This window comes from Terrapene carolina, unplaced genomic scaffold (assembly GCF_002925995.2).
Source record: "Terrapene carolina triunguis isolate 2854851 unplaced genomic scaffold, T_m_triunguis-2.0 Scaffold33356, whole genome shotgun sequence".
Taxonomy (NCBI): Eukaryota; Metazoa; Chordata; order Testudines; family Emydidae; genus Terrapene; species Terrapene triunguis.
The window spans coordinates 3,338,130-3,362,278 of NW_020697707.1; the positions used below are offsets into that span (position 1 = coordinate 3,338,130).

General features: G+C 40.4%; 1 protein-coding gene across 1 annotated transcript in view; it reads left to right on the top strand.

Moving 5' to 3' along the window:
- LOC112111174 (diacylglycerol kinase theta) overlaps positions 1–24,149 on the top strand; it is a 95,080-nt gene that overhangs the window by 39,097 nt on the left and 31,834 nt on the right. The window contains exons 8-15 of the mRNA XM_026663337.1: positions 6,943–7,043; positions 8,564–8,787; positions 10,105–10,195; positions 15,046–15,100; positions 17,410–17,471; positions 17,781–17,931; positions 18,989–19,027; positions 20,825–20,940. Coding sequence (XP_026519122.1) covers positions 6,943–7,043; positions 8,564–8,787; positions 10,105–10,195; positions 15,046–15,100; positions 17,410–17,471; positions 17,781–17,931; positions 18,989–19,027; positions 20,825–20,940 — 839 coding nt within the window. The remainder of the gene's footprint in view (positions 1–6,942; positions 7,044–8,563; positions 8,788–10,104; positions 10,196–15,045; positions 15,101–17,409; positions 17,472–17,780; positions 17,932–18,988; positions 19,028–20,824; positions 20,941–24,149) is intronic.

The following is a 24,149-nucleotide window of genomic DNA, read 5'->3' on the forward strand; positions in this document are numbered from 1 at the left end:
GGTAAAAGTCTGGTGATTAGTCTCAAACGTTGTTCATTACAGACTGGGATTTACAGTGCTTCGTGTTAAGCACCTGGCCATTCTTCCCGAGGCTACTGACACTTAAGAGTAACAAACATCTTTTGAAAGCTGCTGTTGTGCAGAGTCGAGCTTCAGCCAGGATGATGGCTTTAGTGCCATGCAAAGCTAAAACCTCCTCCTCTGGCTGGCTTGTCGGTGTGTGACTATTGAAAAGGCATACGGCATTCTGAGCATCACACACTATCTTCCTTGACTGATTGATTTTATTTGAGCTTTAGGGTTTTTATGATTTGGTTTAATGAATTAATAAATTCAGACTGAGTGAAGGTGTGATGGCAATCTATCCTGTTCAGGTTTTTCCTCTGTTTGCAGATTCTCTTTGATCCCCTATGCCAGTCCAGATGCTTAGGTATAATTTGTCCCTGGCAGCAGATGGGGATAGTATGCGAAACGTGTTTGGAGGTGTCACCCCCTGTACACAGGGGACTTGCTCGCTGTGTAAGCTCATTGTTGGTGTTTCCAGCCGGTGGAGAGATCAGTACTTTTGCTGGCAGATGCAGAGGACTGAAGGGAAAAGAAGGGCTTGTGACCTCAGAAATCCCCCTTGCACTGGGACACCCATACTTTCTAGCTGTCCCCAGGGAGCTGCTTACTGCCTGTTGTGGGACTCAGCGTATCTGACACCCACAGGTTTCCCAGGGAGTAACCAAGAGGACAACACTGGGGTAGCTGCACGCCATGAACATAGGCAGCTGTCAAGGAATACTCTCTCCCTCTTCCCTCCCCTCGTTGTGGGGGTGGGGAGGGCTAAATGATCATGTCCAAGAAACAAGGGGTAAAGTGGGCCTTTGCCCCCATCTGTTGCCCATCAAGACTGCAGCCTGTTTGTCCAGTGGTCCCCAACCTCCAGGTCATGGGGTAGGTCATTGTAATGTGAGAGTGGACATGCCCAGATCAGTTGGCTCCACACTCTGCTTGGGCAAGTGCTGAATCTGCTGCCAGAGAAACGGAGGTGTTTACTGAGGATCTGCGAGTGGGCACTGCACTTTCCAGAGTGGCAAAGGAGAGACTAGATCTCCAAGGTGAAGTTTCACTCTGCGCCACAGACAAGTCAGGTCTTTTTCGAAGAAGACATTTGAGCTCATTACAGTGCTTCACAGGGAGTCCTGGGCGCAGCTTATTCCTGCTCAGATGACTTCAAAGCCTATGATCCGTGTCCCCTGAAGCTAGAGGTGAACAGAGGAAAGCGGATCAGATGCTGCTCTGGCTGGAATCTGCAGTGTTGCTCATGGCAGATGGGTGAAAAAGTTCCATGAGCAGCTGTTAAGGCCCAGGGCGAGCATGCAGCCCCCACGTGAAAGGCTGGCAGCTCTCACAGCCTTGTGGTCCAAAAATCCCTTAGAGCTGGAGTTTCGGCCTGTCTCATTGGGTGAGACCCAGTAGCGATGAAACGGCCAGTGATATAGTCAGAGAACCAGGATGACATGGGGAAAGAGGTTGGTTTTTCAAAGGAACAACAGCATAAAATTCACATGATTCTTGTCAGTTTCATAGCTGCCCAACTGGGTTTTGAATGGCAGCAATGAAACTGACCAGAGTCTTGCTAATTTCTCCTTGCTGCTGCTTGGCACAGCTGAGAGCAGTAGAAGTACAGGTACTGGAGCAGGCAGGGTACAGGGTAAGGAAGACAGCACTGCAGTTGGTTTGCACTCTGTTCATATTTAGAACATTTTCTTATTTTTCAAAACCTTAAATTCTGCTGATACTGTTGGATTAGGCTCCTGTGCTTGCCAGGGAAAAGCTTCCCACTCGTCATTGATAGATTTTTTTTTTTCAAGCTGTGCTTAGATTTTTGGAAAGTAAGAAAAGAATAAAAAGGCTCCCCCTAGCCACAAGGCTCTCAAATATGAGGAAAGCTGTTTTGGTTTCACCACGTATTACATATCCTGTCCCCAAAGAAACTCTGTGTTTCTGAATCAGGTTTCGTAAACAAGTACCGAACATTGACCTTGCAGTAGCCTCCTGCTTAAAAAAACAACAAAACCAAACCAGTTTTGCTCTTTAAATTGGACAGCTCTGAAAGAAGCCGTTGATGGAAAAGATAAAATCAGCTTTCAGAAGGTGAAACTACGATTTAGTTGTAAGAAGAGACTTGAGGTCTAAAGACTCGAGAATGGGGGGAAAAGTTCTGTTGCAAGGAGCTATTTGTATGATGCATCAGTTGATAACTCTCTGATCAGAAATCATCTTATAATTAGTTACATAGTAGGAAGACGAAGCTTTTAGGTTAAACTGTGTGCCAACTTCATTTCACAGTTGATCTTCTTAGCCTTTTCCTTTAGCAATGAGAATTGGAGAGGATACTACGTGCAGCATCATCTAATATAAATTACAAATATTTAAATAGATTTTCCAAAAGAAAAGAAGTCAGACAAGTTGTATGCAAATTATTTATATAATGCCCCCTTTGTGGTGGGTTTACACACAGATCAGAAGAGAAATATTTGTACAAATGACTAGTTGTGGTAATAAGATGCTGACCGAAGAAAGGATGTCGTATCTAGATGACTGATTTTAATAACGGCTGCATTGAGCATTAGCCTCAGAACGAAAAGTGTGGGATTCATTTCAGAATGGGGACCTGATGGTCAGTCTAGGGGAAGAGTTGTGTAATTACATACAAATCTTTCTCTTAGAGTACAGTCATTACCACCAAAAAAAAAAAAAAAAAGTATGTCCCACTCTAAAAAGTGTAACATTTAAAAAAAAGTCCTGTTGAAAGAACTTCACTGTGCTGCCTTGAATCTGGAGAGACATTCTAGTTCTTATTAGCTCACAGGGCATTCTGCATACTCCTAGTTAAGTGGTCTTGCATGAGTTCATTCCCAGTAGCTGAAGTGAAGTAAAGCAGACACAGTCTTTCATCAGATTGTAATACCAGAATCAGTCAACATACCTTTTAAGATGGACTATGCCAAATAAATACATTAAAAAAGGATTTCCATTGATCTGAGGACACTTCCAGTCTTTACCACCTGTCATTCTATTCCCCAAGCCAGCTTCTGGAAAAAGAATTTGGGCTCTCTTAATGTTGTCAGTCAATACACACTATGTCTAGATCGCGTGTTTCTTAAACCGATCTTGGGCACTGTGAGGTTTCTATAAGGTTGCTGTTTAGATACTCATTTTTAAAGCATTCTTCTAGGAAAGAAGAAACTTGAGGTCTGCTTCCAAAGTTCATTCCACTGAGGCAATAGGCAGGAATGAAAACTTCTGCAGAATCAGGGACGGTGGAGCGCGGTAAGAGGTAGCGCTCGCTGCCGCTTCTCTAAGCATTGTTTGTAATGCAGATGGCTGAACTGGTAGATTGGCTCAAGTTGTCTTTGAGTTTAGCATTCTAGTCGCTCTTTTTTCCTATGGTAAGCACCCACCTTTTCACCCCTTATTTGCTACGTTAACTTGTACCCATTTCCGCCCTTGCAGTGGCTTTAAAAGGAGCTGCAGCCTTTTTGTTCTAGCTCACATGACATACTATGTGGATGCAGTGGAAAGGGCTGAAGCGAAAATCACTATAGAGGTGGCAGCGCTTGAACAGAGGTGTCCACGGATACAGCCTTTGGCTGCAAAATGTTCAGTGCTGTGATTCCTAAAAGATTTTCTTCTCCTCTTTCTTCCCCCAGGGAGAGACTTCTGCAGGCTTATGGTGAATAGTGGGAATCCTTTAGTCAAAAACCTAACCTTGACATCTTTATCCTTTCATCAGTCTTCCTACAGCCTTAAGCAGTGCAGAGCCATCTATCTATGCCCTGCTCACCTTGCTTCAGAACAGGACCCATCTCCTTCGCATCCAAAAAACAAAAATAAATTCAATACATTTCTCCCTTGTCACGGAAAATCAGAACACGGTACTGATGATGCGTGGTGTACAGTAGCTTAGGGTGGTTGTAAAACATCCATGGAACAGAGGCAAAATTTGAGCACTTATTGTATTGTCTCATATTGTAGTAATCCTTAACTACTCCTGACAGCTGCTTTGACCAACCTCCTGCCGAGTAATGAAATGTTCCTCTTGTACGTGCTGCAGAATGTACAGTAGAAGCCCTTGGGTGCTTGTCTTTGGGAGAGTTTGGAGCTCTACTTCAAAATGTGCCTTTTCCCCCGAGCTGTTGGCATGGTGATCTGGTTGTGGTGGATCACAGTTCAGATCCTTCGGTCACAAGCTCCTGCCGTTGTTCTGTGCTCACCTCCTGAAGGACAAATGCTCAGGGCAACGTTGATGGACTGCCAAAGGAGCACAAGGGAAGATCCACATGATGGAAGGCCTTTGAGTGAGGGGGAAGTAGCAGGGTGACCCTGAAGAAGAAAGTGTGAGTAAAAGACCAGTTGAAATAAAGACTTGTCAACAAACTAAAGCATCCCACTCCCCCCCCCCCCCCGCCATGGGAGCCTTCTGTGCAAGACTAGCATCCCTGCTGTTTAATACAGCCCAGCCCTCCTTGCTTGTCATCACACAGAGTTGGAGAATTTTTATCTCCACGTCTGGTTTCTTTCATAGCCGTAGCAGCCACGGTTGTAACGAGGAGAATAAACAGGACACTCGCAGCCACTTGTGCGTAAACGCTTGTGTTCATAAAACATACCTTGTAAAAATGTAACATAAACAAGATCTTGGCTCTTGCACCCCATTTTGTACAATATTGCCATCATGAATATGCTGGGCCTGAGAACCAGACTTCCATCTGTATTGCTTCTCACTTCCACACTGAGTGGAACTTGTTCATAGTGCGGCCTGGACGCCTTCACCCGCAGGTATTAAGTGATGCAGTTCTGGGAGTCGTGCCCAAAAGACACTGGCAGCACCTTAACAGGCAATAACTTTTGTGTTATGATGGGGGCGGGGGGGGGAGGGGGCAATGGAGAAGCAAAATCTTAGAGGAGGGGAAAACCTAACAAATAGGGTCCTGTCCTCCCCCCTTTCTGCACCTCCCTCCCCCCCTCCCCAAAATCTCAGGCAATGTGTAGGCTTTACCTCTTCAGAAAAGTGGAAAGGAAATAGAAGTCTTGCACTTTCTATTGCAGGACATAGGCCAAGGGCGAGGGCCATAGAGAGAGAGGCCTTTTGTTGGGAAAGATTCCGCCCGTTATGAGCATAATTTGGTATGGCCCATTTGTTCCAAACCAGGCCTGTTAATTGTGGTGACAGAACATATAGTAGAACCGGAGGTGATCCATAGGATATGCTGTTTCTATGTCTCGGATGGCTCTGAAAGCTTGCAGCAAAATATTGACGTGCCCAGGCTGCGTTTTTATTGTCGGCATTGATGGCCTGTCCGTCATTGTCATGTCTGGGTGCCTGATTAAAGAGATGAGTTGGGCTGGATATCTCCGCAGGATTCTGCGCTTTTATGCCTTGTTTTTGCAGTAGCTAGTTTTTCATTTTACTCATCCATGTCCACCCATCTCATCTGCTATCCTCTTTCTGTGGGAAATTCTAATGGGTTAACACAATAAACGGAACATAGATATCAAGATTATTTGCGGGCAAACCCCCTTGAGTCCTTGCTGTCATACTCTGAACTAATTCCAAGTGAGGGAAGAACTTGTATACCAGTATAATTAAGTGCACATACATGTATTTCTGTTGAGCTCAGGATTCATTCTTCCCATGCCTCGTATCAAGGTACAAAAAGGATTACCTTTCAGGCTTTTATTATTTCAATGGTAAAAGGTATTTGCCCACATCCCGTAAAGGTGCCGCTGGGTTTGTGACCATATCAGTGTGTACTGAATGCACGGGGAGCGGTTGGTTACGAGATCGGATTGGTTTGAGAATGCTCCGAACATTGCCAGTGAAGAGTGGCCTAGAGTTCAAACTGTAAATCACACCTCTAGAGCAAAAATGGTGTGTCGTTTGTGCAGGAAACTGGGTAACAGCCGTGATATATTGCCGGACTTCTCCATTCATTGGGGACTGTGGAGGGGACTAAATATAACTACCCCCCTATGACCCACACCTCTTCTGTAGTAATGGGATCAGAAGAGTGAAAGGTGTTCCTCAGATTGTAGCCCCTCATTAATGAAACAAATTTGACCCCCACGTTGGAGGTGGCAAGATGAGTCTGTTGGATTGGTGGTCTTATGCCAGCATAAAAAAACCCCAAAACATTCTGTAAGATTTGTACGCAGAGTTGTTTTAAATTTGTGTAATTAACTAATATTTTTAAAAAATGTTCAGTGGAGGGTATCAGATTCCACCACTACCTCAGTTTGTGGAGGGCTGAAGCCAAAAGCCTTGATTCTTCACCATTTGGGAAGTATTAGTATGCTGTCTACCTATAGTTCATGATTTGTGCAGTTTTTATTGGAAATTTTAGATTTAAAATATAATGCAGATCAGGAAAACATTTGATTTTTAAAAATTTCTGGGGCAATTTAAAAAACTTAATATAATAATTTAAAATTTTCCTTTTGACATTTAATTGGCTCATAGATACTGGTTATTTTAAACGATGTTTTGTTCTCCAAATCACAGTCATCAGACTTGCCACACCTGTTCTGAAGGCATCAATCTGTTATTTTGGGTTCCATGTTGCTGAATTGGTAAAGATTAGACTAAGGAGATTTGAAATTAAGGGGAAAATAATTAGAAAATCGTGGACAAAACACTTGGATGAAAACTAATGGTGAAATTGCCCTTTGAAAGAAATTTTTAGTTCATTTTCCCCTTGTTAAGTTGCATTTTAGCCTAACAGCAGGAAAATAAAAGTAAACTTAAGAAAATGCAAATAAATGTTACTCTTTAAAACTGGTTAAAAGCAGATTTTTGTAAGTTGCATTGTCCACTGGTTGCATACACACTTCTTATTGTGACATGACGATATTAAATGTTGTTATTGTAATGTAAACATTTGTTTTCTTTAGGTAAACAAACATTAAAGATCTTTGATGGGAATGATGCAGTAAAACGCAATCAATTTCGACTGATTTCCGTTCCAAGGATTGCAAAAAGTGAGGAGGTTGTGGTAAGAGACTCTCAAATGGATAACGACTGTGTCTGATAGATTACGTTGGCCTCTAGCTATCCCAGCATACCATGATTTACAAATGTAATGCATCTCACAACGCCGATGACAAAACCTGCTTGTACCCTAGCTCAAATATTAGAACATAATTTGGTTTCTGTCTAGCACTGTTGATATTCCTGGTACTTCAGACCACTTTATGAGGTACTGATGGAGATATGCAGACTGCAGAGACTTCATAGATGTATGCAGCAACCATTATGTGTTAAGCTGTAACTCGCCTATCCTGTCGAACATTCAAATGTGGTTTTAGTGATAGCTGGGATATTGGCTGGTATACCAGGGTTGCTAATGAGCCCCCTTTCTTCTCTCTAAATATATAGTATTTAATGATTTTAACTTCAGTCTGGACAAACACCAGAGGGTTACACATACATGAAACAAACTATTTCTTAAGACTGCTGCATATGTCCATTTTTCTGTTTACCAAACAAGGCGTACTAAAATTGTTATTGAATAAAAACCCAATGCTCTGCAGAATGAGGGAAAAGACCGAGTGATAGGCGCTCTTCCTGTGATAGATGCAGGGTGGGAACCTCTATAGAATATTACCAACGTTTTTCAGCTTCAGTCAGTAAATAACTGTTATCATTATATACCCCCTTCTGCATTGATAATGTGCTCAAAATTAACTGAAATTTTGAAAATTACTCTTGATGATCCACATCCAAATAGTTAAAAAAGAATATGCAGTGCAAAAAAAAAAATTGCTATTTAGGATTGCTTGGTATTTTTCAAACGTAATTATTTTGGCTGTTGTCTTCTCCCAAATAAAAGAAATTCCTAGTTCACAAAAAGTGCCATCCAAGGACATATTTGTTCCAGGGTCTGTGGTGGCTGAAGGTGATGCAGGCTGTGATAGAAGGTCTCTAGCTTTGAAATTGGGCTGTAATGGCAAGGATGGCTACAGAGTTCCCTATGCTGCAGGTGGAGTGGTCTTTACCTGGCCAGGAGAGCCCCAAAGAGGGAGATGTGGACCTGGGGAGCAGAGTGGCTGTGAAGCAGGGATGCTTAGGGCATCCAGGGCTTAAAGTGGTCTCTGATTTAAACCTGGGTCAAAGGCAGGCAGCTGTATGCCCCACAGTGCAGAGAAGTACAACTTACCTCTCCGTACAAGCGTGAATCCTGAAGCTGTGTGTCTATTGCAGCTCACTGCATTTATATTAAAAGGATACATCAATCAAAATTGCCATCGCTTGACAAAAATACTCCAGGCACCAACAAAAATCTATATATTTGGATTCTGGTGAGAAATTTCCACTTGTGTTTTTACATCACTAAAACTTCGTTGCGAAACCATATGCTTATTTTTGATAGCGGCCTGTCGGCTGTTTTTATGTTCCCTTAAAAGAATCTTTTAGAGTAAGTGAACTAACTGAATTTCATAACTGTGTCCCAGCCAGACATCAGTGCACGTTTTCAGAGGAGGGCGACTCACTCTCTTTCCTGTGCTGTTGTAGGAGGCAGCGCTGAGGGCATACTACGTAAATGATGATCAGCAGCACTATGAGCTCCAGACATTTTCTCAGCAGACCTTGTTTTCTGATGACATCATCAACAGGAATGATGCCACTGAAGAAACCAACCCAGGTCCAGTGTTCAGAGAGGCGGTTCCCGAAGCTTGGATCATCAGAGCCAAATCTAAGGATCACGAAGTAATAAGAATTTATCCCGGTTGGCTGAAGTAAGTGATATCCTTCTTTTTGCAAGGTTACTCTGCTCAGCCAATTTTGCCTTCAGTTGTGGCCAGGAAAATGTGTTGCAGTCGTTAAAGTTGCACGAGGGTAAAGGAGGACAAAATCCACTACATTTCAAGGATCTGTGTTGGTGTAACAGATATTTATTTTTTTAGCTTTCATTTTTCTTCATTTCTAGACTGTGACATTAACTATTACATTGATTTAGCCCCCAGTCATGCACGCTTAAGAGTCAACAGGTGCCTTTGCATGATCGGGACAGATCCTGCATCTTTGTTTAGTTGTAGCACACGTTAATCCAAGGAGACATAACTTTTTAAGCAAATTGTATCCGTGTACAAATGATGAGCAGAAGCTTTCTTGTGAGAGCTTCATATTTTTTAAAGGGAACGTTAAGATAAAGATATGTATGTTACATTCTTTTCCATGTTAGTAATAGATTAGATCAGGGGTCGGCAACCTTTCAGAAGTGCTGTGCCGAGTCTTCATTTATTCACTCTGATTTAAGGTTTCACGTGCCAGTAATACATTTTAACTTTTTTAGAAGGTCTCTTTCTATAAGTCTATAATATATAACTAAACTATTGTTGTATGTAAAGTAAATATGGTTTTTAAAATGTTTAAGAAGCTTCATTTAAAATTAAATTAAAATGCAGAACCCCCCTGACCGGTAGCCAGGACCTGGACAGTGTGAGTGCCACTGAAAATCAGCTCGCGTGCTGCCTTTGGCACGCGTGCCATAGGTTGCCTACCCTTGGATTAGATGATTAAAACAGTTTTTTTTAAAATCTTATTTTTTTTTTTACTACTGAAACTGTTTTGCATTTTATGCACCCTCCACAATGAAATAAGACTGATCAGTTTATAGTCACTTTCGTTTTATAGTTCCATCTTTCATCCCAAAGGTTCCCAAATTGTTTGAGTTGTGTGTCTGTCCTTGCTGCTGAGATTGCCAGTTGTATTGACAAAAACTTTAGTCCATAGTCCTGCAAGTGGGACTGCTCGGACAGAGGCCCATGGGTTTCAGTGAGTCTTCATACAGGCCTACTTGTGTGAAGTCACCAGCAGTATCGAGGCGTCAGTGACTAGTCTCCGGGATAGTGGGTTCCCTCCTGTCCAATGTGAGTGGGACTGAGGCTTGGGGACAGCTTAATTTTATCAGCTGGTAACAAGTTTTTTACTGCATGGGGCTGAATTGTTACTGGGATCTTAGAGTAGGAGCTCTCCAGATCCTGGTACAATCTCCTGAGCTAATCCATCTGCATAAGTGATTTTAATTTTAAATATATATTTTTTTTGTTTAGAGTGGGAATGGCATATATCTCTCTACGAATAGATAAGGAAAGCACCACCCAGACAGTAATTAAAGAAGTTCTCCGGCTATTAGGACGGCAGGTAAGCAATATAAAGCTCATCAGCATTTCTTTGTGCTTCGTATGAACTATCCTAACAGTTCATTCAAAAGAAAAAGCATACTTACAAAAATGTATATATTACTTTCCCTCTACTAAATAGTCTTCTTAATGCTCAGCGAATGATAACTCCTGCCTTGCGTGGTGCCAAATTGAGGGTAAAACATTACCTGAGCATAATAAAAAAGACCCACAAGGTGGGTGGGGTAATATATTTTATTGGACTGACTTCTCTTGGTGAGAGAGCTTTCTGACACGGCTACTGCACTGCATAATACAACAGACCGAATAGCTCTATACTGAAAGCCTCCTCCATTTCTTATGGGCCAAGAAAATTTACTCATGCAAAGAGGAGAATTCTCAATCTAGAGCATACGGCTTTTGTGCTTCTGTATCTCTTGAATATTGAAATCAGGCTGATACGCAAGATCAAGTCCTGATGGAACTGGAGAAAACCTTAAATTCTTTTTTGAGTGTCTTCTGCATTGTCCCGCTCGTGGGATGTGCTGACGAGTGCAGGTCAGGTGGTGGAACCTTCTCATAACAGGGCCTGTTGGCACGCTCATGCATCTCTCCTGTCCCTCCCATCTGCATTCCTGAATGTGCTGAGGCCAAGACGATAAAATGGGACGTGGCACCCTCAGCTACCTTAGCATCTTCCATCCACAGCAACAGATGGATGTACACCTATTGGGTTCCTTTGGTGCCAGATCCTTCACTTAGAAGATCGTGGTGCCTTAGTTTACTGTTTCATAGTTAGTGTTAGACTTAGGATAAGTTAACTGTTAAGTTTTATTTTTAGTATAGTTTAGAGAGAGCTGTTTGATTCCATTTACTGGTTCCCTGGCAGACCTGAAGTTGAAGAGACCAGGCTTTCAAAGGTGCAGCTCTTGTCCAGCAGTCTTCCTGGCATGGCTGCTCATAATAGAGGTTTGTTGAGTGCTGATGTACTTCGTGATGCTCTGTCTGCAGCGTATTCAACGCGAGAGCATGCAAGGAGTTCCAGAACAGGCTGAAAGCCCTACTGTTTCAAGAAGGTTTGGCTGTGAAGCCCCTTGGAGATGGTACCTCTTCAGGGTTCTGATCAGAAGGTGAAATGGCCAATATCAGTTCTGGACACCTCTGGGTCTCAGAAAAAGGCCACAATGCAGAAAGCTCCGTCTCTGAAATTTTGTTAGGAATGCTCTTTGCAAAGATTGATATAACTCTGTTATAATTTTTTTGTTTCCTAATTGGCCAGTTGCCATCACATCTATTAAAGTTCACTTTCTGTATAAACTAGAAAGTTAAGAAGCATAATGCCTGACTTGAAAGTACTGGTACCAGGGGCGAGTGGGCCAGTTAAAATTAGTTTTGATCTCTAAATAAATTAAAAGAGTTGCTTTACCCAATAGCTGGCCAACTGGGTGTATTCCATAGGGCTCTCAATGTTTGAAGCTCTCTGTGTTTGATATTTGGGTTAAGATCCGGATTATTTGCAATGGGTGGTGTTGGCAAGGGAAAAGAGTTTATTTTACCTATAGTTCTATTCCAAACCCATAGAATAGCCTTTGCTAAAGGATGTATGCAAAATTCTGGTAGCCTAACAGTGTTTACACTGCTGCAATTTTCTTGTTCAATAAAGCTCCAGTGTTAGACTGGATTAGAGTGCCCCCAGTCCACTACGGCTTTGAGCTGGCTGGCTTGATAGTACCATAGAATTTTTGGAACAACTAGTCCACCTTGTTTAATGGGTTTGTACAAAGTATCTGCTCCCACTCTTGATTTTCTTATTCCATAGACATTCTAACATCATCCTCTGTATTCCTGCTAGGGTTTTATCTGAGATAATCGCAGAAAATTTTGAAACAAGAAAATTATCCTTGCCAGAATATTTGTTTTGACTGTGGCTATTCTTCTTGACCAAGGAATTGCATACATCCCTCAGCACTCCAGATCTTTGTTCATGTGCTAAAGTAGTAGTTTGAAGATGAAATCCTAGAGCCCTTCTAGGGTGTTTGAGATTTGAATTCCCAGGTATTTTATAGAATTTGTTGCTCCTTTATACCCACTTGTTTTCTGAAGGAGTGACGTCTCAGAGTCTGGCAAATTGTATATTTCAGATTTGCCTTAATTCACTTAAAATGCAGATGCTTTCCCAACATCCTGGATTTCTTTAGAAACTAATTTTAGGGAAATATTTGGTTTAGATAAAAAAAAAATTACGTCATTCGCATATAACGCTGTTTTCTGATGTGTTCCTGCAAGATTTATTCCTCTGATCGATCCATTATCCCTTATTCTTTTGCCCAGAGGCTTGATGGCCAGTGCAAAAAGTAAAGGAGACAATGGACATCCCTGCTTAGTTTCTCTGTGTAACTGAAACGGGAGATTTAACCCCATTAACTCGCAAAGCTGCATTTGGGCTGCTGTGAAGAGCATTATCCATTAAAGGAACCGGAGGCCAAAGTCCATTTGGGACAGGATTTGAAACAAAATGTTCCATTCTATTCTATCAAAGGCTTTCTCTGTGTCTAATGATAACAAGGGATTTGTATCTTTTAACAGTGATATGGGCATAGAGGAAGTGCAGAAGGAAAAGTCTTTTCCATTGTTAGGGAGAACCACCACAGTACTTCTTTCATAGTTTGTGGAAGTTCCTCCCCTAGGTGCTTCTCAAGGGCCCCACTAATACCTTCTTAAATATCTTGTAAAATTCATCTGGAGAGCCATCGGGTCCTAGAGTTTTAGCACTTTTCTTCCTTGCTGTTGCCTCTAGGATTTCTTCTTCTGTTATTTTTTTAATTTAAAGTTTCTTTATCAATTTTGCTTATCTTTGGCAAGCCTGTTACTTCCAGATATTTCTGAATAATTTCAGAGCCCGGAGTATCTGAGGTATAGAGATTTTTTTCGGCAGCAAAAGTAACCCATATTTCATTAGTGAGTGTAACTATCTTTTGCTGATTGTCCATCCCAGCTATAAAATATTACTCCCACTGGTTCATGATCTGACCATGTAATATTTCCAATTTCTGCAGATCTTGTCTGCTTCATTAAGGATTTAGAGATTAACGTTACATCTCTTCTAGTATAGAACCGATGATGGTGTGACTAAAATGTGTAATCTCTTTCCCCGGAGAGATTGAATTGTTGGCCCAGCGACTTCAATGCCGCACCTGCTTCCCTGTCCCTCTTGTCTTTTTTATCAGATCTGTCCTAGTAAGTGTGCAATTGATGTCTCCCCCAAAGTGTTGCCGTGTTTTAAAGAAGTCACTGGAGGATTTTAAGAACAGTTTGGACAAACACTTGTCAGGGATGGTCTAGGTTTAGTTGGTACTACCTCTGTGCAGGGGGCTGGACTAGATGACTTCTCAAGGTCCATTCTAGCCCTACATTTCAATGACTATTTGGTGGAAATATGCAGTCCTGGAGCGAGAATGAAAATTCTGACAGCTTCACTAGTTTCCAAAAGCTCAATTCCTTCACGGTAGTGTGTAGTTCTCTGGTTAGCAGCTTTTGTCACATCTCCTGGAGTTCATGAAACTCTGGAGAATTCACACTATTGCGTCCTCTGAGATAGCTCTCTACGTAGCTCTTGGTTTTGGCTAGTTTGAAACACTATGTACATTTGCCCATGGAAACGTACATGGCACGAGTGTCTATCCTCTTAGCAGGGGGAATTCTGACTCATGTGAAAGCTCCTGTACAATGTTTCTCATATCCAGCAGGGCAGATGCATTTGTACATCAACTGGTGATCGATGATTATCCAAAGCTTGTGGATGTTGAAGTCCTTCTTTGAGAGATTCCAAATGCCCTCAGCCTTAATACATAAAGTGAACCTAGGGATTTTAGTTAGGGATTTTGTCGCTTCCTAGTCAAGACCTGTTAGAAAGGTAGCATGTCCCCAAAGTTTCATGACCTATTCCACTAGAGTAATAGTAACACTGAATGTATGCTTTCACCAGTCCCGTGTAGCAGATGTGTCTAGGACAGTGTTGGACAATCATATTATTAATTTTTTTAATAATAAGGATACCAGCTGTTTTAATCTGATATTCAGGTTTTTAGCTGCCCATTCTGGTGTGTGTACGGGGTGTTCCTTAGTCCTTGACTGAATGATTCTAGGCAAGGACTAAGGGGTATGTAGATAAGATTCCTCCTCCTCCTCCTCCCCCCCATCATAATGTGTCAAGACTTTAAAAGTCCCATGTTCATGCAGTAGTGTTTTGCTCCAAGAGTATGGATCTGTGGTGTCAGTAGCTGTTAGATAATTAATATAACTTGTTAGTGAAGTCTGCTTCCACTGGTTGGCCTGATGGGCCATTTGTGAGAGTTGTGTACCATTCCCCATTCTGCTCCCTTTGGCGAGATCATCTGTGTGGAAATGTTTTAATAGCCCCATCGGCTGCTGAGCGGGGAGAGTTAACTGTACTATTCAGCAGCTGTCTCTCCAGTTGATTTATGGGTTGCGTTGGTAGCTAAGAAATGGGGAAGTTTGAGGCTTTGTGTGGGAGAGACAACAGAAATGGAAAGGGAAGGTTTTTCCAGAGAAGGAAAAGTACAATTCAGTATCTTCCATTGTGGTTTTCTTCTGTGGGTGGAAAAAGACAAACTTTTGAGCTCCACAGAGCTCTTCTTGAGGCTTTGACCCGAAGAAGAGATCTGCGGAGCTCCAAAGCTTTCCTCGTCCAGTAAAAGATATTACCTCACCCAGCTTGTGTCTCAAGTTAATTTAAGGTATTTAATTTTCTCGTGCCTGTTAATATTATAATGTAACCACTAAAAGAATACAAAACTCTGGCAAATTTATTACTTATTAAAATGTACATCTAAATGTGTTGTCTCTTGGCAGACGGAATGCCTCCAGAATTTCAAACTTCTAGAAGTACTTATGGCCAGTAAGCAAGGTAAATCAAGCGTTATTTGCTTTTCTAGTCCAATGAATAACTGTAGTTGAGTCCTGTAGTATTCATTTATGTATTTTAATGTTAATACATCCATGTTTAATTTTTACAGTTGATCCTCCAATAACTGACAGATACTTGGTGTATAATTATGCTGAAAACTGTTGAAATATTGAATCAGAAATGCTTTTTTTTAAAATTGTCACCATAAATTTTGTGTTTAGTACTTTACTCTCCCTTCTTTGTACTAAAAGAAAGCACATGGCAAGGTTGTGTTTTCCAAAGAGATGTGCAAATATGAGATTTTTCAGGTTAGTGGCCAAACCAAAAAAATTATGGAGGGGCGGGGAAATCAGTTCAAGTCGAACCAAAATGGAGTTTTGTTTTGATATTTTCCCCCCTCCCCCCAACGAAAAGCAAAAGTTGAAAAAATAGTTTTGGGTTGGAAGTTTTGTTTTGGTTTTGAAGGCTGTAATTTTTTTTAAAGAAAATAGTGAAATTCCAGAACAAAAAGTTGAAACATTTCATTTCAGAAATGCTGAAACAAACTCTTTTGAAGTTACTTAAAATTTTTATTTGACCGAAACAATTTGCCGAAATTGACCTGAATTTGTTAATCGTTTTGGTTGACACCAATCTGAATTTTTTCAGTGGAAAAAATTATTTGCATGAGAAATTTCACCCAGCTAATTTTCTGATGCATACTTACCCACTGGTGAAAAGGACTGGTGTTTTGGGAGATGCCCTTTGAAGGCAGCTGTTACTTAATTGGGGTCAATAACTTTGCTATCAAAGCAGATCACACACAGGCCAGTGCAAAGAAGCTTTTCGGTGCTGCTGTTTGGCTATATCTATTCCATGAATAAACCAAGAATTGGAGTTCAGGGACACGTAGGGCCGGATGCTCGAGTCCCTATAGCGGCTGTGTTGCTCTGGTTGGAGAGACGGCCTGGTGGTGAAGAGGCTAGACTGGGACTCCTGATCTGGGTTCAGCCCAGTCCTGCGGGAACTCTGTGGTTGAGCCAGGAGCTAAGGATGTGTCTACACTGCCAAAAAAGGTGTTCTTACTGTGGGTTAAAGTAGCAGTGAAGACATAGCATTCAGGTTAGCAGCTCAAGTTAAAGCCTCTAGGGTTAGGTCTACAGAGCTGCGCACGGCCTAGCCTACCCAAGCGAGCTTGAATCCAGCTCGTGTGGGTAGCAGTAGTAGTGAAGAGAGCCCAGTGCTGGCTTCAGTGCAAGTACTGCCAGTCTGGCATGGACCCTGGCTGTGCATTTGGCTCACTAGCCTGAGCTGCTCTTGCTAGTTACACTAGCTAGCTCGGAGAGGCTAGTGCCATGCGTCACTTTTGCTGCATAGACATACCCTCGGGGAGCTTGGAGTTGAGCTCGTGCTGCTAACCTGAGTAAAAAGCAGAGGTGCTGTGTCTTCACTGCTGTATTACAGGAGTTAGCGAAGCCAAGTTCGAAACACCCCTTTTATTTTCAGGGAGATGGACCCTAAGTGACTTGCCCAAGGTGTTTCACTCTCTCTGTATTCCAGTTCCCAATCTGTACAGTGGCAGGATAAATTAAAGCGTATGAAGCACTTGAATACTCTTGTGATGGAGGCCATAGAAATACTTAGGTAGAGTTTTAACATATGATTGTAACTTTCCCTTGTTTTCTTTATAATCATAATGAATTATGTAATCATAAATCAAAGACTTCATCAAATTATTTCATCATAGAGCCCTGGGAATGAGGTTTATGTTTTGTATGTTCCTTTGGCTGATGATTTGGTTTTGCAACAGTAGAGCGAAAGGGCTATTGTTTAGGGTCATGCAGAAACCGTGCATCTGTTTGCCACAATGGTAATGTATTAAAATGTTGTGGTTAGTGTTTTCTTTTTTTATCTGTCAGGATGAGTCATGTTTTTCCCAGTCATCTGCTTTCAAATACAGTAATTAGTTTGTTACCAGAGTATTGTTTGGTTGTGATTAGCTGCAAAATGTTATCATCCTTTTATATATATATATATATATATATATATGAATAAATAAAGGGTGGGGGTCCAGAAGGGTACTTAAAAGCTTTGTGCAAATTAACGGTAGTGCAATTTAAATCCTCCTCAGAGTTTTGCTGCTGAATATGGCTTGTAGCTTGTGTGTTCATATTTCTACTTGTGTTTAATATTAAAGAAAGTGGTAAAACATAGGTCAAGGCGTTAATTTCCCTAAAACAGTCATTTTTATTTGCTTTTGCTTTCATTTGAGTTATGTAATAATTCAGACTTTTTAAAGAAAAATACTATCATTGCTTTTATTTCTCTAGTTCAGCGAATGGTGCTGGATGACCAGGAGATGATCCTTAGCAGACTTAGGGACATAAGAAAGGTAAACAAGTAAAGAAATAATCAATCTGATTTGTGCTTTCTGATCAGTTGGGGGTAATTTTTTTCTCAATTTCTGGGTAATTTTAATTTTCATTAAACCGAGGAGCTGCAGCTTCTGTATAAGCTCATAAACAGAACAGTCAGGTTTTGGAGCGTAAGTTTTTGTAATTTGTAATTCTTTCCGAGCACAAAGTTCTGGTAGCGAGTGGCATTGCTTCAGAGCTACATCGATTTTTTTTCTCATGACATTGTGTGTTTTCCCCTGCTATATAACGAGTTGTAGCATGACTAGTTGATTTCTTTTTTCTAGACTTCAATACGTCAGATGAATCAGACAAGATTTTACATTGTAGAAAATAATAAATCTGTTGTGCGGGTAAATTTGTTTGTGGGTGGCTTGCCACCTCAGCTCTCTGCTGAAGAATACACTAACATCCTCAAGGATGACTTAGCTATCAAAAGTAAGTCAAATAGTGTTATCTTTGGACTACGAGGACTTGATTTCACTGTCTACTCCTATGTGTAGAATAACATGCTATAGTAAAATTGTGTTCCTTCTTTTCCAATTTTGCTTATGTATATTTGTGACCCCTTTGTTGGCAAATGTTGTCTTGCAAAAATCACTATTTTTTTTCTTGTTACGTTTTATCTGAAATAGTGACATTTTCCCTCTGCTTTTACCTTCAAAGTTCTGCAAATCTGTGGATATCCACTTTATATCCGTGGGTCATTTTTGCAAATCTGATGCGGATACAAATTTTGTATCTGCGCAGGGCTGTATTTATCTTAACATACTGACGGTTCTGTGTAAGAAATAAAAATGTATGTGACAGCTTGCTTTTTGTTCAGAGGATGGTCAGTAAGGCACTTGGGTTGCCTTTATATATATATTTGGTTACACTGACCTTTTTAGCTGTTTTTCTAAAAGTATTATTACTTTCTGTTTAAATTCTAAATGAGTGCATTCTCTTTAAAAGTAACTAGCTGAAAGTCAGTTTTTTATCAAAGAATATGTAAGATTATATTAATCGTTTCCCAAGAATAGTACCTGGGATTTAACTTTCTTTAAGAAGGTAAATTGAAGGACGTTAACAGATACCTTAACGCTACCTGTCATATGGCTTGTGTGCTATATTAGTTCAAATTGTGGCAACACAATTTAATTCAGAAGTGAAAAGGGGGGAGTACATTTAACAATTTTGTCTTTATTACAGCGAATATATTCTATCTACACTACTGAAAATTCACTTTGTACCTTTCTACAGTAAAGAAATTTATCTTTTCATATAGCTTTTACTTTTCAAAGTTAAACACCAGGGGGAAGTTGTTTTTTACTTATACAAAGTTTGAAAAACAACCACCAACTTTTAAGGTGACTTTGGAAGAGGGAAAGTGTTAATTGGGGATGCTATCTGTTTTTTTGCGATTTTAAAAAGTTTTTGATTTGAAATCAGTGCTTTTAAAATTTACTGTTCATCTACCCAAAGTCTGACGTACGTTCTCTTTTAATCTTTGCAGCAAATCTGCTTTCTTTGAGTCATGTTTACTCAGTGCAAGGTAAGCCTCTAACATTTTAAACTGAGTTCAGTATTGTAAAAACATACCAACTTCAGAAATTCAGTCACATGCTAAAAGCTCGAAGATAAAAGAATATATTAGAGATCTTATCATCTAAAGAAAAAGTCTTTAAAAATCAGATGTAAAACATCGTAGCATATTTATATAAGCCACAATATATTTTATTAGAACTTTCTTTTTTATAAGGTGGCTTCATTCCTTGTATGAATGTGATGAAGTTTTATCTGTTAAAAGTGAGTTTTGAATGTTAATTTCAAGCAGCTAGGAGAGTCAGTTGTTGCAGGCAATACCATACATCCTCTTCTCATTTTGTTCTTTTAAAAAATAAGAGATTGGAATTTGTTTCTGTTGTTAAACTTAAAAAAATGGAATTTCAAGCTCTGTGTTTCACAGATCCAGCATTTTGGTTTTAATAAGTACACTGGAGGGGATGAGGCTAATCTGTTATCTTTGGAAAATTCTTACTTCAGTTTGTTAGATTCTCTTCCACTGAACACACACGTTTTCTTTGAGATGTTGCTTTGCTACTGGTGTTAAAGAATGAGGTTTATTTCATCCTGGGGTGAGGGAAATTGGGGAAGTAAGAAACACCTCCAAAACCACTAGAACATTTAGCATTAGGAGTGCTGCAACCTGACAGCTACGCATCTGTATTCTTCGTATCCTCAACCATGAAATAGAAAAGACTTTCTTTAGCTTTTATCCATCTGCCACCAAATGATGATTCATAAAAGTTTATTTTCAAATGCATTGTCCAATCTCAATTTCAAATGACTGCATTAGTGGGGCGTCATTGACTTAATTTGGGAGGTTAAGGCCTACAATAATAATCTTCAGAAAATGTTCCTGATATCCTGTTTAGATACTCCTTTGCCCAGTTGCATTCCATTAACCCATACCCAAAAGCCCGTGTTTACTGCCGATGTTTTCCCTCATAAAGACCATTGGAACCCCCTGGGATGTTTTTGAACAACTCCTTTCCCTTTTTTGTATTTGCAGCATGGAAAATAATTGTAGATTATGATCCTCCTCTTATCCATAGTTTGTTTTAAATCCAGTTTACATGTAGGTGTTTTACAGAGCTCTCTGCTCATGAATTAATCCATGTAATCGTTTTTATGGCTGTTTGAAGTTTGTTCAGTTCCTTAGTATTTTTCTATTTCCGAGACTCTCTCAATGGGGTGGGAAGCTCTAGCTGGGAGTCAGACCTTCCTGGACCATGGTATGATGGCTCTTAAGAAACAGCCAAAATTCCATAGATTTTTTTTTCTTTTAGCCACGATACTGTTTGGCAAGCTCATAGCTAACCTGTTAGCCATCGTCCTTCCTCGTTTTGTTTGGCATTATTGGTTCCAATATTTCGTTCACACTAAACAGCTGATTTCTTTTGCCTGAATTTTTTTTCTTACTAGATGGATTTTTTCCCAACCTACTCAGATATCTAAGCGCCTTTTATATTCTTTCTCTGACCACTCTAATTTTTGTAACACCCCGTCAGTTTTGCCCAGCACTAGTGTGTGGATCTTTCTCAACAATGTTCCCACGTGGTTTGGTTTGGTTTTTCCTTTCTTTTCTGTGCTGATGGATTTTTGAATTAAATACAAATAGGACTTTGCATTCTTGGCAACTAGTTTATTGCAGTTGGATGACTTTCTTATATTTTCTTAAGTACCATAAAACTATTTTCTTTCATGGTAATCTGTTTTTCCTGATCTTAACTTCATATTAAGCTAGTTTATTTGCAACTAAAGAATCACTTAAATACATTTGTTACAGGTGCTGTTGTACTTGAAATGTCTTGTTTTTCTGAAGCTGAAAGAATATATATGCTAGCTAAAGATACAACGGTCAATGACAAACAGCTTACTGCCGCTGTGATTCCTGAAGTTCTGGTAAGATCTTTAGGTTACATCCTGTGTAAGAAAAAGCCAGACTCTCTTTTGAGAGAGAGTGGAGTGAAAATTGTTTGGTATTTGAAGGGACGGGTGGACAAAAATAGACTGAAATTGAGCTTTTGTAAACATTCGGCTAAAGAATAGAGAAAGAGCCTGTATTGTATGTCCCTGATGTACATCTGTGTATGAATGGCTGCTTGTTACGTTGATACTGATCATGAAGTGCTGAACGGTGATGTGAGTGTAGTTACAAAGCTATAAAGGAGCAAAAAGCAATTTTAATTCTTTTCCCTAAATTCTTTCCACTATCACTAAAATTTGATGGAATCCCTTTACTTTTAATAGCAGTTTGCTGTAGCATCTCCATTGAAGTTACTTCAGTGTTTAAACTTGGTTCCTGGGTAGTTCTGGGATAGCCCCACCCACTCTTGGGTGATCTCCCTTTTGCTGAGTGGCTGAATTCCCTTGTTTGGGAGAGGGGTGGGAGTGCACATGCACGTTTACCAACTTGTACCCTGTATACTGTATTGTTGGGCTGCCTCCCAGGAGGAGTCTTGTCACCCTCTCCCTCCTGAGGGAGGAACAGGAGGGCCAAGGAATCTTAGGGTAAGCCTGGGCTCTAGGACGCTGTGTGGTGGAGGGGGTCCCAGAGCCCAAGCCCAAACATCTACACCGCAATTAAACAGCCCATTAGCCGAAGCCCCATGAGCCTGGGTCTGCTGGCACTGGCCAGCCGCGGGGGTCTAATTGCATTGTAGACATACGCTTTGTTCCTTCTTCGAGTGACCTCTACATGTTTTTACTCATGGGATGGCTGACGGCGCAGCCTGGCCATGCTCGTTCTGAGCTCTGGTTGGAGGTGAAATCACCTTCTTTTTTATATCTAGAACTAATGACGTCAACAAATATTTCAACTATAATTTAATCTATAGACGTTAGCTGACCTCTCTAGCATTCCAGTAAACAGTACAAAAAGTAGGTTAAGATGAAGCTGCTATCTTTCTTCAAAGTCATTGAAATATGTCACCTTGCAGAGAGTCTGTTTCTTTGCTCTTCCCTTGCCAGGCATGAGAGGCTGGCAATGCAGAAGGCTAGACGCTTTCCCTGAGAGGAAGGTGCATCGTGTGCTGTTTTGTGGCAACTCTGACGGGTACTTAGGATGGGCTCTGGAGAGGTTTTTTAAAGGGCCCTGCCTGAAAGAGAAATGGAAGAGAGTTAACTCAATGCTGTGCTTTTTAACCCAGGCAAAGTGAGAGTTCTGTGGTAAAGCTTATGACATACGTCATTTACTTGGTTACAGTTTAATATCCATAATTCAATAAACTTCAGTGAAATACTCTTAATGAAGTGATGTGGTGAATTCTTCATCACTTGAAGACTTTAGAAGAGGATTGGTTGTCTTTCTAAAAGACATACTGTAGCTCAAGCAGAAGTTGTGGGCTAGGTGCAGGAATCATTTGGTGAAATTCCCTGGCCTGTGTTGTGAAGGAGGTCAGAATAGATGATCCTAAAGGTCCTTTCTGGTCTTAAAATCTGTGACTCTACGGAAGTGCTTTATTTGGTACTGATTGACCAAGAACTTTTCTGCTCCAAACTGCAAGTCATCTCAGAAAATATCAATTGACTTGAAAAGGACAGCATGTCATCCTCTTTGTGCTGCCAAATAAATATTCCTAACAATGTTTTTAATTTGTAATCGTTTTCAGATTCCAACGAGCTATTGGGGTGAGATGGCGGGAAAGCAGTTCAGCAAGGTTATTTTAAAACAGCATAGTTGATGTAGGACCTAGATTAAAAAAATGTGGTGTGATCATTTTCTGCAGAGCCATCAGAGGGCATACAAATGATATAACATATCCTCTTTCCAGAGATATGTTGACATCCTCAGCACTGCAGCTAAATAAAATGATGATGTTAGTTTCAAGCTTCTTTAGAATTACAGAAAAAAATCAATGTTTGCCAAATTATACAAAATTAATAGGAAAAAATGTGTGTTTCTATGAAGGTAATGCAAACAATGGCTTAAAATAAAAGAATCTTTGTTTAAAGTTGCTTTTGAAATAATGTAGATAATGTGACAGCAGTTATGAAACAGCATAAATCACAAATGACTTTGTGTAAGTCTGTAAAGAGTATTGTGTAGTTATTAAAAAGGAACAGTGCTTTAACCACCTACAAATCTGAAGTCCTCCACTTCTATAGAAGAGAAGTTATTCGAATGAGTCGTCTTAGACCATTTTTTTCCTCAAAAATGTGTGCCTTCAAAAAGCTCTATGAAGGGAAACTTTGTGTAGGCATGAAACTAATGACAATCTGAAAGGACATTTGTTTGAAACTTTCCAATTCCTCCCCCCGCAAAAAAAATCTTTGCAAGCCCCATCCAATACTCCTTACATACCCCATGAAATTACTGGGTATTTTTCTAGAGAAAAATCAATTTGCTTGTGTTCTAAATCTACATTGGTCTCAAAAGGGATAAAAACAAAGTTGGCCATTTTTTGGTTATTGGCTTTCACAGGTTAAATAGGTAAGTGCTGGGGAGTTTATATGGGCAGGAGGGATAGCTCAGTGGTTTGAATAGTGGCCTGCTAAGCCCAGGGTTGTGAGTTCAATCCTTGAGGGGGCCATTTAGGGATCGGGGGCAAAAATCTGTCTGGGGATTGGTCCTGCTTTGAGCAGAGGGTTGGACTAGATGACCTCCTGAGGTCCCTCCAACATTCTGTGATTCTATGACTGTACTCTGAAATGTTTACCTGGCTAGGCTAGCTGTCCCTCAGGGTTCCTGACATTATATAGAATAGCGCTGAGCCCTTTGAAGTCAGGAATATAGATCCTGATGCTTATCCTAAAATGCAAGTTATATCTAGAAACCCTGGGCTCATTGGCACTATCAGGCTGCACTTCTGATAGGTAGGAAGATTTACAATAAATTCTGAAATGATAGAAAATGGATTGCTTCTGCTCAGTAATCTCTAAAATGAAACTTACTTTAGTAGTTAACATTGAGAGTTTCAAGCCATCTAACGTGGAAAGTAGCTTACGTTGCTCATTGTTTACCTAGAGTAAACTATCAAGAACTTCAAGTAAGATTTTGTTCTTTCTTTATAATTGTATGTGATCTTTTAGCCCTGCACACAGCTGTGGGAAATACTTGTATAAAAATTTAGTACTGTACCAAACAATATTGTATTTGTTTTTCCTCTGTC